The sequence below is a fragment of the Carlito syrichta genome, unplaced genomic scaffold (assembly GCF_000164805.1).
Source record: "Carlito syrichta isolate Samal-C Ts95f unplaced genomic scaffold, Tarsius_syrichta-2.0.1 Scaffold55979, whole genome shotgun sequence".
Taxonomy (NCBI): Eukaryota; Metazoa; Chordata; class Mammalia; order Primates; family Tarsiidae; genus Carlito; species Carlito syrichta.
The window spans coordinates 80,198-93,311 of NW_007000075.1; the positions used below are offsets into that span (position 1 = coordinate 80,198).

General features: G+C 47.8%; 1 protein-coding gene across 1 annotated transcript in view; it reads right to left on the bottom strand.

Moving 5' to 3' along the window:
- Nucleotides 1–1,275: 1,275 nt before the first annotated feature.
- The window catches only part of LOC110594731 (transcription elongation regulator 1-like protein), a gene marked incomplete at its 5' end in the record, with an annotated part of 59,114 nt that continues 47,275 nt past the window's right edge, over nucleotides 1,276–13,114 (bottom strand). Inside the window, 2 exons of the mRNA XM_021708063.1 lie at nucleotides 1,276–1,382; nucleotides 5,586–5,783. Coding sequence (XP_021563738.1) covers nucleotides 1,276–1,382; nucleotides 5,586–5,783 — 305 coding nt within the window. The remainder of the gene's footprint in view (nucleotides 1,383–5,585; nucleotides 5,784–13,114) is intronic.

Below are 13,114 nucleotides of genomic sequence, written 5' to 3' on the forward strand. Positions count from 1 at the left end.
GAGGCATTGGGCATCCATTGTATTATCATTCTTTATATTTGACATAAACTTATACATGCTTGTAGATACACGATATACTCCCAGGGTTTCTTTTCCGAGAAAGAGTGAATTGGAGCTAACAGTGGAGACGGCTAACGTCAATAAACATCGGGTGTTTCTCAGGGAAGGTAGCAGGAAAGTGAGCACCTCAGCGGGGATACAGGCAGGTGAAAGGCTTATCCTTTTCTGGATGGGGACCTAAATGTTTCTGCAAGAAGTGATTCCGTGTGAAAGTAGTTCTCCCCCAAGCACCCCCCCCCAACAAAGAGACCTCCCCTTGGAAAGATCCACACCTAACGTGCCTAAATATAATGGTGGCAGCTTGGCTATTTGTACGTGCACTCTTAACATGAGTTCAGGTGTCGTGTATAATACACTAAACAAGTCTATTGTATTGGGAAGTCACTACTTCCTTTACAGAAAATTGAGGTTTGAGATATCCACCACAGAGTGTAGGTGCCCAGTAAGAAACTTGATTTATTTACCTCAAGCTCCAGGGGAAGCAGAGGCTGGAGAGAGAATTGAAACCAGTTATGATCTAGGGTGAGAACGCATGGGATACTGAAGAGAAGAGGAGCTGGGATTTTAGAATTTGTTTAAATCCAATAAGTTTTCGGCTAAAGGCAGCTCAATCCCTCCATTAGAAGTGAATATGTCTTTCTCACAGAAGCCGACTGAGTTCCAGGCAATTCGAGGCATAAGTAATTATGTCGTTACAGTATTTTTATCTCTGAAAATCTTGAAAATGCTAATATGTATTATGACATTTTTGATTATAGTGGAGGAGGAAACAATCCCTGGATGACAGAAAAAAAGAAGAAAAGGCTTATCCCCAAATGGCTGAATTATTGTTGTTAGGGAACCTGTTTTCACATCTGCACATTTCGCTAATGAGGGGAGCCGGCAGCCACATGAAAGGCTGTGTGGTAGAATTCTGGCTTGGAGACTTTCTGACTTGTTATGTAGCTTGGCTGGCAAGTTACCGACTGAACAGAAAAAAAGTCACTTCCCAGCTGTTCCGTGGCAGGACAAAATGTTAAATCTAAACCATTAAATAGTTCTGGAAGCAAAAGAACAGGTGGTGAATGGCTTCCAAGGCAGATGGCCCTTTTTAATATTGGTATTTGATAGTAATCTGCCCTACCAGAGACCGGAGACACACACACGTCTTTCACCTTATCACCTGAATGCTTAAGAAACGGTAGGCCAAGTTTTAAAAATTGATGGCCTCATTCTTCAAGGATTTTTGCGTTCCATCACAGAGGGGCAAGCGCTGGGGCCCAGCCGCATCACACCCCCAGGACCAGGGGCCGTCTCCCCTCCTGGTGTACCGCTGAGAACAGCTGCAGAGTGACTGCAGGTGGGGTCACTCAGTCCTGGAGCACTCCAGGAAGGCACTTCTGTTTTCTTCGGCAAAGCCTTCTATGTGTCTTTCATTCTGCCCTTGATAAAACAGCATGTGCTCCTTGAAAACGTGAAGGAACAGTGGAAAGGAGGTGAACCGTGCTAGTTGAAACCTACTTGAAGGAAAGAAACAGGGGGATATTCCTCTCCGTTCACCCTTCTTTAACTGCTCCTTTCAAGCCCACACGTCAAGGGGCCATTGTTATGGCACTGGGGGAAGAGGGGCACCCCTTTGACCAGAGGAAACATCTCCAGGTAAACCCTGCCCTGCATCTTCAACTTTCCTCTACTGCAACCTCTGATCCAGGAGCAGATTCGCAAGAAACAGCCTTAGAAATTATGTGCCGGCTGGGTCTGGTGGTTCGGCCAGTCCTCCCAGCACTTTGGGAGGCTGAGGCGAGTGGATTGCCTGAGCCCAGGGGTTCAAGACCAGCCCGGGCAACCTGGCAAGACCTCGTCTCTACAATAATAATAATATAAAAAAAGTAGCTGGGCACGGTAGTGTGCGCACCTGTAGTTCCGGCTTCTTGGAAGGCTGAGGCAGAAGGATTGCTGGAGCTCAGTAGTTTGATGCTGGGGTGGCCATGAGCATGCCACTGCCCTCCAGCCTGGGAGACAAAGAGTGAGACTCCAACTCAAAAAAAAAAAAGAAAGAAAGAAATTATGTGCCTAATTAAAGCAGGTTGCACTCAAGTTAGCCACACACAGCACACAGAGCAGGCCCCAAGTCAAGAACCACTGACTTTGAGTTGGGTGCATATAACCAGCAGTTCAACAAATGTGTGCCCACTGCAGGTGGCAAGCACAGAAAAACAGAGCCCTCTGCGGGGACTGACAACCTGGGAGAGGAACAGGCTTGTAAACAGGCGAAGACAGACAGGACGCCAGGGGAACCCTTCCTGTGGAAGAGTGCAGGGACCAGCTCTGTTGCCCATGCCAACAGCACCCTGAGAGAGCAGCTTAGTTTATGACTGAATCTGGCCCTGGCCGTGAGCCTCTATATATATCCTGTGGCATCTTATTTAAACTCTACATCTCATAAAGTCCCATAAGCGTATCCTTAGGGCTGCATCTCCACTCCAACCCAGAGCTTTCTTCCTACAGGTTCCTGCAGTTACTAGAACACTAACTCTCCCCAGGCAAGTTTACGCATGTCCCTGTACAGGTTTCCAGGTGTATTTAGTGGAGTTCTAGTAATAGGAACCAGGCTTTCTTTTTTTGTTTGTTTTTGATTTGGAGTCTCACTCTGTCGCCCAGACTGGATTGCATTAGCATGTTCACAGCCACTGCAGCCTCGACCTTCTGGGCTCAGGTTGAGCCTTCTGCTTCAACCTTCCAAGTAGCTGTAACTACAGGCATGCGCCATCATGCCTGGCTATTATTTTTATTTAACGTAGAGACGAAGTCTCGCTAAGTTGCCCAGGTTGGTCTCAAACCCGTGGGCTCAGGCAATCCTCTCACCTCGGCCTCCCAAAGCCTCCCAAAGTGCTGGGATTACAGGCATGAGTCACTGCGCCTGCACCGAACCGGGCTTTCCTGACAGAGCCACTACTAACGTTTTGGGCCAGCTCATCCTTTCTCAAGGTGGCTGCCCTGGGGGTTGCAGGATGGTGGCATCATCCCTGGCTTCTACCCACCAGATCCCAGTAACAACCCTCAAGTTGTGACCACTACAAACTGTCCGGAGCCTGGCCAAACAACCCTGAGGTAGACATGGGGCACAAAATTGTCTTCAGTTGGAAACCCGTCCACCTAAACCATGTGGGGCCTCTGAGGTAATTCGAACTTCATAACCAAGCCAAGAGTGTGAATGAAACAGGCAAACTTACATTTAAAAGGCAAATTATCTTCCAAATCAAAGAGGGATGATCCATGTGCAGACACATGGAAGCTCACATGCCTTTAGAAAATCAATCCGCACGTGGAATACACTCCCCAGGGAGGCGTGTTTTTCTGAGTCTGCCAAAGCCTGTTTTGCTGCTGACAGCCCTCGATCTCCTCTCCCTAAGGCGGGAGCTATTTGCCCCGCTCAGCCCAGATGTCTCATCCTTTCTCACCCCTTCCTAGACCATCTATTCTAAAGTGTGTCCAAAGTTTCCTAGAGGGCTCTCTGGGTGTTCACTGAGACGGTGCCTCCCTACAAGCCACGCCTCAATCCCACTCATTCCAGGGGCTCCTGCCATGGTTGGGAAACCGCCTGCAACAGCCCTGACAGGAAGTTCTCCATCGCTAACATCCTGTAAGCTGTAAGCTTTGGTTTGCAAAACGCACTCTGGGAAAATTGCAAAAACTTTTCTCTACGGGCACAGCCAGCCTCCCTAAAAGTCTAGAGGAGAGAGTCTAGGCAGCCCTTCTAGAAGCCACACCTCCCGACAAGCCCCCTCACTAGGGGCACCCTGGTAGAGCCGCACACACCCGTGAAGTCCGGGACTGGCCAGTCTGGTTCACAGCTGAGACCTCGCCACGGGTCCCGACTCCGCGCCCGGCCGCATGTCAACTTAGACCTCCACCCTCTCCTAGAGGACAGAGTTTTCAGGCCAAGTGGGTCGATGCCAATGCTGGAAAGGCAATTTTAGAAGCTACCTTTTGAGTCACACCCCTCTTGTCTTTGTGTCGACCTGTTTGGCGGTTATCTACAAGACAGGCCATGTGGATGCATGTCTTTTTCTAACTGAATGCACATTATGGCAAATTTGATTATGGAGCCTTATAAGATGCAAACACAGAGAGATGCCTAATTATTATGTCACTCTATAAATCATATAGAAACAAGGAAAGTGAAGCCACCCTGGGGGACACAGTCTGGGCTCTAAGATTAATTTTTTCAGAAAATAGTAAGTCACCCTTAATGGGCTGATGAATTCTAACCAGATCTTGACACAGTTGTAATTTATGCTCCCACATGTATTATAGAAATAAATATTACCCATGTTTTATTTCCTCCACCACACCCTAAATGTATTTTACTGACATGTGGAAACAGAAAGAAGTTTTTGATCTTGAGAATACATCTTACTTATCAACGGGTTCATCAAGCTGATAGAGAAACAGAGAATGCCAAAGTCCCATTGTTGAAAAGGGCCAGAAACAAAGCCAACAAAAGAAAAGCACACCCCAAAATTGGAAAGTTGTCAAACTAGGCTATTTTTCTACCGACCGTGAACCAGGACACATATATCTATATATGTGCTTGTGTATCACAATCTAGTGAAATGTTTCCTACTACTAATAATCTAGCAGCTGATGATGTTAATACTGTCTTCCATGGAATTTCTATTCAAATTTTACTATCGCACATAAAAAACCAAAACCAAAATAACAGTGCCAACTCACAAGAATTGAGGGTTCATTCCAAATGAATGTTACTACTGCTGTTTGGAAAAACCAGCATTTCGTAAGGGTGCTTGGGACCCGTGAGTTCCGGTCACAGTTAATAGACATGGATAGCTGTGAACATAATGGATAGCTGTGAACATAATGAGCAACAGAGCCCCAGCCAGCCCAGGACCCTAGGCCTTCCATGTTCTCAAACCCCTCAGAGAGGCATCTCACCACCTCTCAGAATACACCAACAATTTCCAGCCTGGCCCTGGCCTGACAACATTCAAGAAAGGAAGCACACCCATGGCTTTTGTGAACTCAGCTGTCTTTGTGGTCATCCACTCAGCCCTCCCAGGGTTGGGGAGATCCCAGCCTGTTTGCAGCCATGTGTCCAGTTGGCAATCTGGGCAGAGACCTGGGGGAGCAGCCCAAGACCTCAGGCTCCTTTCCGGCACACCACCCATGTTTCCGCCACGCTCCACACGAGAAAATCACAACCTCCTGGGGTCTTTCACTCCCAGGCACGTGCATTACTCCCACTAAATTAGAGTCAGTGAAGTCTCACTTTCTCAAAGGGAAACTTTCATGCTGCCTTTAGGGCAGAAGGTGCCAGGGTGGACTGAACAATGCCTGGCTCGGTAGAATCAGGTGCACGTGCGTGGTTTGGAGTTGAGCAAACCCCATCTGATCTCGATCGAACGTCCCTCCCCAGAGCTGGACTTGACCCCACAGTGTGTGAACCGGGGCCATAGCAGCTGACAGGGGATCTGGCTGGGGATGCCGGGGCTGTGCTGGGCATCGATGCCATGGCCTGGGCCTACCTGAGAAGCGGGCCGCCCGGAGGGGTATTTTGATGGGTGCCAACGTCAGGAAGTGGCACGGCTGCACACTGGAGGGCGACGGGCCCCGGAGGCCCTCGGGATCCACAGAGACCATGGCGGCGGCTGCCGCGGCAGCGGCCGTGGCAATGGCGATGGTGGGGCCGCTGCTGATCGGCTTAAGGCTGTGATGGCAACCACCTGCAGGAGAAGGACAGGAGGGTCAGTGCGGGGACACTGGAGCCCCAAGGTGACAGACGCCATCTCACGATGTCAAAACACCAGCCCCAGAAAAAAAGAGTGGAGAGAATGTGCTAACTCTTTTAAAGGAAGCCCACGCTGTGAGCACCATCCTTCAAAAAGAGTGTGTCGATTTCTCCCTCTGTCAAATGCTGATATGCACCGAGTACACACTCGTGGCCACAGAGCTTACTCTCACCAGGGGCTGAGCCATGACCTGTGCACTTCAAAGACAGACGGCTTTGCTGCAGTTCGCATGTGTCATGTATAGAATCAGAAGTGATCACTGGCAATGACAATGACTCGGAGCAATCACCGGTGAAGACCAAGGAGCAGCACATGCGACCTGGCAGGGGGCTCGCAGGCAGGGGCAGCTGCAGGCTGGGTGGAGCGGGGTTTCCAGGGAGCACAGGGCCGGGCTTGTCTCCACTGCAGTGGAGAGACCAACCCCTATCTCAGCATGGCTCATCCCTTAAGAGGACCCAGGTTCCAGGTGCGGTGTCTGGCTTGTCTTTGCTGGCATGAAGAGAAGCATGTGAACGTTTGTTTCCTGCGATGCCTTATCCGTAAGTTTTGTTTCTTTTAACAGAATTCTCGGTTTTCCAAATAAGTGTGAATTTTAGAAAATATTTTGTAGGCATCATTTTACATGGATAGTGGAAGATTGATTTGGCCAGATCTGGACAGCAATTTGGAAATATGTTTTAAAAACCTTAATAGAATTCACAACTCTTGATCTGGCATATTCCCTCCTAGGATTCATCCTCATGTTCAATGTCTCAGGATAAAGGTTTGTCACGAGGCACTGGAAATACCAGCAAAGGGTGAATCGTTCCATGAAGGATGGTGCGTGCGTCAATGGACTGGCAGACAGTATGATCATGTCAAAGGAAAACATCAGTGCCACAGTGGATGGCTCACAGTATGCTAAGTGAGTAAGCAGGTTGAAAATCACATAAATTTCTACACTAGATAAGGGGAGACCCCCCCAAAACGGAATTTTTTTTGAAGGCACGCCCCTTGTAGTACAGGCTTCCCCCACTAGGTAAGTGTTCTAGGAACCCATCGGCACCAGAATACCAGCTAGCATTGTTGTGAGAGGCTGCACTGGGTTTCAGTGAATTTTTTTGCAGATTCTTTCAACGTGTTTGCTCATTTCACGATGGGAGATTGACGAGAGCACCTGTTCAAACCATGCTGAGTGTTCAACAGTCTCTGACCAAAAACAGCATAACCCCCTGTGCCCCAGCCTCTCTCTTCACCCAATCTCACTCAAAGCGGAAACATTTTGCTGAAGTGAAAAAGGTGAAACGAAAAATTGCAGAAGCACTAAAAGGCATCAAAACTGATGAGTTCAAAACTGTTCTGAACGGTGGAAAAAGCATCTCAATAGGGGTGTGGCAACCAACGGAGAGTACTGTGAAGGTGACCGAAGTTTAAACGTGTGAGAATAAATACACAATTTTTTATAAGAGACTCCAAGTATGTTTAGCTTTTTGAGAAACTGCCAACTGTCTTTCGAAGTGGCTGCGCCTTTCTGCATGCCAAGCAATGAACAGAGTTCCTGTTCCACACCCCCACCAGCATTTGGTGTTGGTGTTGTTTGTGTTCTGAATTTTGGTTGCTCCAAAAAGTGTACACTGTAATCTAACTGTTGTCACATACAGACTGAGAGTCAAATAAACTAGCACTATTCAAAACATAGCATCTTATTTAATAATAAAAGCACTATAGAAAATTTATAAGTTAGCGTAAATAGGTGTGTAAAAACGTCCCTGTGGCCTCTTCAATGAAACACTGTCAATCTTTCATTATATTGCGTTTTTCTGGAAGCATGGCCTGGCTGTGTTGGCAATGTATTACGATCACACTGGATACATGATTGTTCTGTGAGATGCTACAAAATAAGCACTTTCAGAAAAAAGAAAAAAAGCACTTCTTTTATCACTAAAATGGCTTGCAAAAGCTTAATGAATAAGCAGAGCCTTGTATTCCAGGGAAGGGCCATGCCACATAAACTTGCCGCATTCCTTTATCTATCTCATCCCAATAGGTGATGACATAACGACATAAACAACTTTTTATAGGTAACGACATAAACACCTGCATGAAAACAAGTTAATATCTGAATTTATTACCACAGGATAGATGTGCAGGGTCCAAACAGGATGAGCATTTCAGAGTGTGCATGTGTCTACTTAATGAGATAATGCTGTGAAAGTTTCAGTGTACTCCAAAGTCCTACACAAACTTATTCAGCATGGCTTCTCCCCTCAGGATGCCCTTTTATTTTTTGAGCTGGAGTCTCACTCTGTTGCCCAGACTGGAGTGCACGCGGCCTCAACCTGCTGGGCTCCGGTGATCCTTCTGCCTCCGCCTTCCAAGTAGCTGGAATTACAGGCATGTGCTATTACGCCTGGCTGATTTTTTGATTTATTGTAGAGATGAGGTCTCGCCAAGTTGCCCAGGTGGGTCTCGAACCCGCGGGCTCAGGCAATCCACTCGCCTCAGCCTCCCAAGGCGTGGGATTACAGGCTGAGCCACCGAGCCCGGCAGGATCTCTTTTTTTTATATTATTCCACTGGAATGGAACCACTGGTCGGCCACGCTCAGTATTGCTGGGAAGTTGTTTTGGTCGCAGCAGGAAGAAGTGGTGTCAGAATGGCCTGGGGGAGTTTTCAAAATCGTTCCAGAAGGAGATTGGGAGACAGGGGCTGTCAACATGCAAAGCCCCTCAGGCCACTGCAACATGTCCCCAACACCACCTGCCAGTGCTCAAGTCCTGCCCAGCCAGGAGCCTTGGCTGGCCTTCCCTGCTAGACGCCTGACGCTCGACCCCACAGGGCCACCCATTCACGGCCAGTAGGATGGACCAGCAGCAACCCGCTGCTGTCCTGGCCACTCTATGGAGCGCGAAAGGCCCATGTGCCGGGAGCCGGCATCAAGCTGGGAGATCAGGCCAGAGGATCAGGCCAGAGCCGTGGGCTCCGAGGCAGGAAAGGAGTTGTGCATGACCACCCACTCACAAGAGGGAAAGGCCTGACCGGGACAGCAGCAGAGAAGAAAGACGCCGCCCTTGTGTTTGGACCCAGATCGGCACCCGAGGAGCCTGGCTCTGGGGTAAGCCTACGTGTGATCCTTCAGCTCGGGGCACAGGCATTGCAAAGGCTGTCCTGGGCAGATTTCACAGGGACGACGCACCCCAGGCCAGACTCAGAGCAAAGCCTGTGCGGGGCGGGCTTGGAGGAGCTGCAGTCAGGGACTCGTGCCCTGGGGTCCGTCACGCTCCTAGCATACCTGCCTTCCCAGCCCAGGGGTGCCCTCGCCTTAAGTCTCGTTATCTGAGGCCCTGGGCCCAGGTCCTCCAGATACTTCGGCTGTGCCCTCCTCGTGACAGACTCGGAGGATAACTTGAAGACACTCTCCCTCTGACTCAGTTCCCAGGGCTTTCCCACTTCAAGCCTTGCCCCACCCTCTCCCACCATAAAGGGGTCCATAAAACAGCCAGAGCCTTCTGTTCCAGGCTCCCTGAGAGGGAAAGGATCCCACATCTGTGCAGACCCACCAGGTTCTGGACCTGGGCGCCGTTCAGCGGGAGAAAAGAGAACAAGCGGGGTGGAGGGAGTCGGGGCTTCCCGGTGAGTGATTCCAGACTTCAGTGTCCACGGGGAGTCCCACCGGAACACTAGGGAGACCCCGAAGGCCATGTGGGTGGGGCCTATCCTTTCTTCTATCTTGAAGTCTGTGTCACGAGAACAAGACTTGTAAACAGGCATCTTCAGAACACAGTCTGCTACAGTGAGATGGGGAGTGATCGTGCACACCTTGGAGAGAAGCCTGCTGGTGCAACAAAGTGCTTAAGAGCACTGCTGTCTTAACTAATGACTTTGCTTTATAGGAAGACAGGACCCAGCCTGGGACACTAACCCAGCTTCAGAGAACATCCTCATACCTTAAGAATCCAAATCTGAGCCGGGCACCATGGCTCATGTCTGCAATCTTAGCTCTCTGGGAGGCGGGGGTGAGAGAATTGCTTGAGCCCAGGGGCTTGAGACCAGCTTGGGCAACATGGTGAGATCTTGTCTCCACAAAAAATAAAAATAAATTAGCCAGGAAAAAAAAAGGAGAAGAAGAAGATAGGGCCAAACTCCATGATCTCAGTGGTGTGCTAACTAGAGAATTATTATTATATTATTATTATTATTATTATTTTGAGTCAGAGTCTCACTGTCGCTCAGGTTGGAGTGCAGTGCTATGCTCAGAGTTCAAGGCCACCGCAGCCTCGACCTGCTAGGTTCAGGTGATCCTTCTGCCTCAGTCTTCCAAGTAGCTGGAACCACAGGCATGTGCCACCACGCCTGCTATTTTTTTTGATTTATTGTAGAGTTAAGGTCCTACCATGTTTCTCAGACTGGTCTCAAAACCCTGAGCTCTGGCAATCCTCTCTCACCTCTGCTTCCCAGAGTGCCGCATTTTCCCAAAGGGAGAAGGTCTTTAAAAATAAATTTTGTCTACTGTTTAAAATAAAGACGACCTCTAACAACGAGTGAGAGAGTAGCTAACACGGTTTCAAAGGAAACAGATGTCAAGGCAAAAGCGTTTTGTATATGTAAGTGTGGAACAATTTTATCCCTATGTGATTTTGTTGCCAAAATCATAGGTCAACTAAAAACATTTTTAAAAAAGTAAGTCTTCTTATCTTTCTCTTCAAAAAAAACTTGAAAATACAGTTTTTAGCCTGTTTTTGAATTCATTTGGTAGCATATAGTTAGCTATGCAAAACCAATAGTATCCAATTAGTTCACAAAACCAACTGGATACTATCAGTGAAAATAAGAAGCTAATAATTATATCAACAAAATAATATGTATAATTGGCAGACGGGATTGAAAAGGGGTCCTGGTATTATTTTAAGACTTCTGCCAAGCATCTGGCCTCTGAGAAGCATGATGTTCAACCATGACGACCATGGGAATTTAGTACAGGCAGACTTGCAGATAATTTGAGGTTGGTTCTGGCCACGGCAGCAAAGTGAATATTGCAGTCAAGTGAGTTACACACACAAACTTTTTTGGTTTCCCAGGGCATACACAAGCTCTGCTTACACTATACTGTAGTCTACTATGTGTGCAATTAAGCCTAAAAATATTTTACTGCTTAAGAACATGCTAGCGATCATCTGAGCCTTCAGCAAGTTGTAAGCCCTTTGTTGACAGAAGGTCTTAACTAATGTTGATGGTTGATCGGTGTCCAGGGTGGTGACTGCTGAAGATGAGGCCTGTAGCAATGTCTTAAGACGACAATGGAGTTTTTCACTTCAATTAACTATGCCTTTCAAGGACATTTCTCTGTGGCACGAGATGCCATTCAATAGCATTTACCCACATCAGAACTTTTTTCTTTTTTTTTTGAGTCGGAGTCTCATTCCGTCACCCAGACTGGAGTGCAGTGGCTGCTCCCGACCACTGCAGCCTCGAGCTGCTGGGCCCCCGCGATCCTTCTGCCTCAGCCTTCCAAGTAGCCGGAACCACAGACGAGCGCTACCACGCCCGGCTAATTTTTTTCATTTATTGTAGAGATGAGGTCTCGCCAAGTTGCCCAGGCGGGTCTCGAACCCGCGGGCTCAGGCAATCTACTCACCTCAGCCTCCCAAAGGCGCGGGATGACAGGCTGAGCCACCGAGCCGGTTTAGAACTTCTTTTCAAAATTGGAGTCAATCCTCTCAACCCCTGTGGCTGCTTTATCAGCTAAGTTTATGAGATAGTCTAAATCCTTGGTTGTCTTTTCAACGCTATACACAACCTCTTTGCCTGGAGTAGATTCCATCTCGAGAAACCACTTTCCTTTCTCACCCAGAAGAAGTAACTCCTCATCTGCTCAATTTTCGCCGTGAGACTGCAGCAATTCAGTCCTATCGTCAGGCTCCACTTCTAACTCTCTTGCTATTTCCACCACCTTGGCAGTTTCTTCCTCCACTGAAGTCTTGAACCCACCCAGTCATGCATGAGGGTTGGAATCAACTTCTTCCAAACTGCTGTTAATATCGATATTTTGACCTCCTTCCACGAATCATGGGTGCTCTTAATGACATTTTAAATAGTGAGTTATTTCCAGAAGCTTTTTGATTTACTTTGCCCAGGTCCATCAGAGGAATCATTATGACAGTTACAGCTAAAATCTTAATCATGCATGCCTTTTGAATTAAAGTGAAAGATGCAGCCAAGCTCGGTGGCTCAGCCTGTAATCCCGCGCTTTGGGAGGCTGAGGTGAGTGGATTGCCTGAGCCCGCGGGTTCGAGACCTGCCTGGGCAACCTGGCGAGACCTCATCTCTACAATAAATTTTTTTAAAAAATTAGCCGGGTGTGATAGCGCGCGCCTGTGGTTCCAGCTACTTGGAAGGCAGAGGCGGAAGGATCGCCAGAGCCCAGCAGGTCAAAGTTGCGGTGGCCGGGAGCAGCCACTGCACTCCAGTCTGGGTGACAGAGTGAGACTCCAACTCAAAAAAATAAAACATAAAAATAAGAAAAATAAAGTGAAAGATACAGGACTCTTTCTTTTGCTTGAACACTTCCAGCCATGGTAAGGTTACTAACTGGCCTAATTTCAACACTGTTGTGTCTCGTGGACTAGGCAGAGGGAGAAAGATGGAAGAACAGCTGGTTGGTGGAGCAGTCAAAACACACGCATGAACCCCAAAACATGACAATAGTAACAACAGAGATCACTGATCACATATCACCATAGCAGACATAACAATAATTTAAAAAGTCTAAAATGTGAGATTACCAAAATACGACACAGAGACACAAAGTGACACATGCTGTGGGAAAAACAGCACAGATCGACTTGCTTGAGTCGGGGTTGCCACAAATCTTCCATCTGTAAAACATGCAATATCAGCAAAGCACAGTAAAGCGAGGCACAATAAAGAAAAATGCAATAAAAGGAGACGTCCTTGTACCTGCTGAGGTAAGCAAAATTTTGCCCCAAACTTGCTGCACACAGAGTCCCTAGGGCACAGCAACATGCATGTGCATGGAGGGAAGGCTGTGACATCAGGCAGAGGAGTTTTAAGGACCTTTTAGTGTCATGCAGATACGGTCTTTTTTATGTATTTATTTATTTTATTATGGGGTACAATTCGGGGTTAGGTATACAAACATTGATTATGCAGGTACTCTTGTTGATGAGGTATGCCCCTCCCTCCCCTAGCAGTTTTCAGTTTTGCTCAACTGACAATCCCACCCCCCGCCCCTGAAAGTTTCCCACTACTGCCAATCCTTTCTTTTTT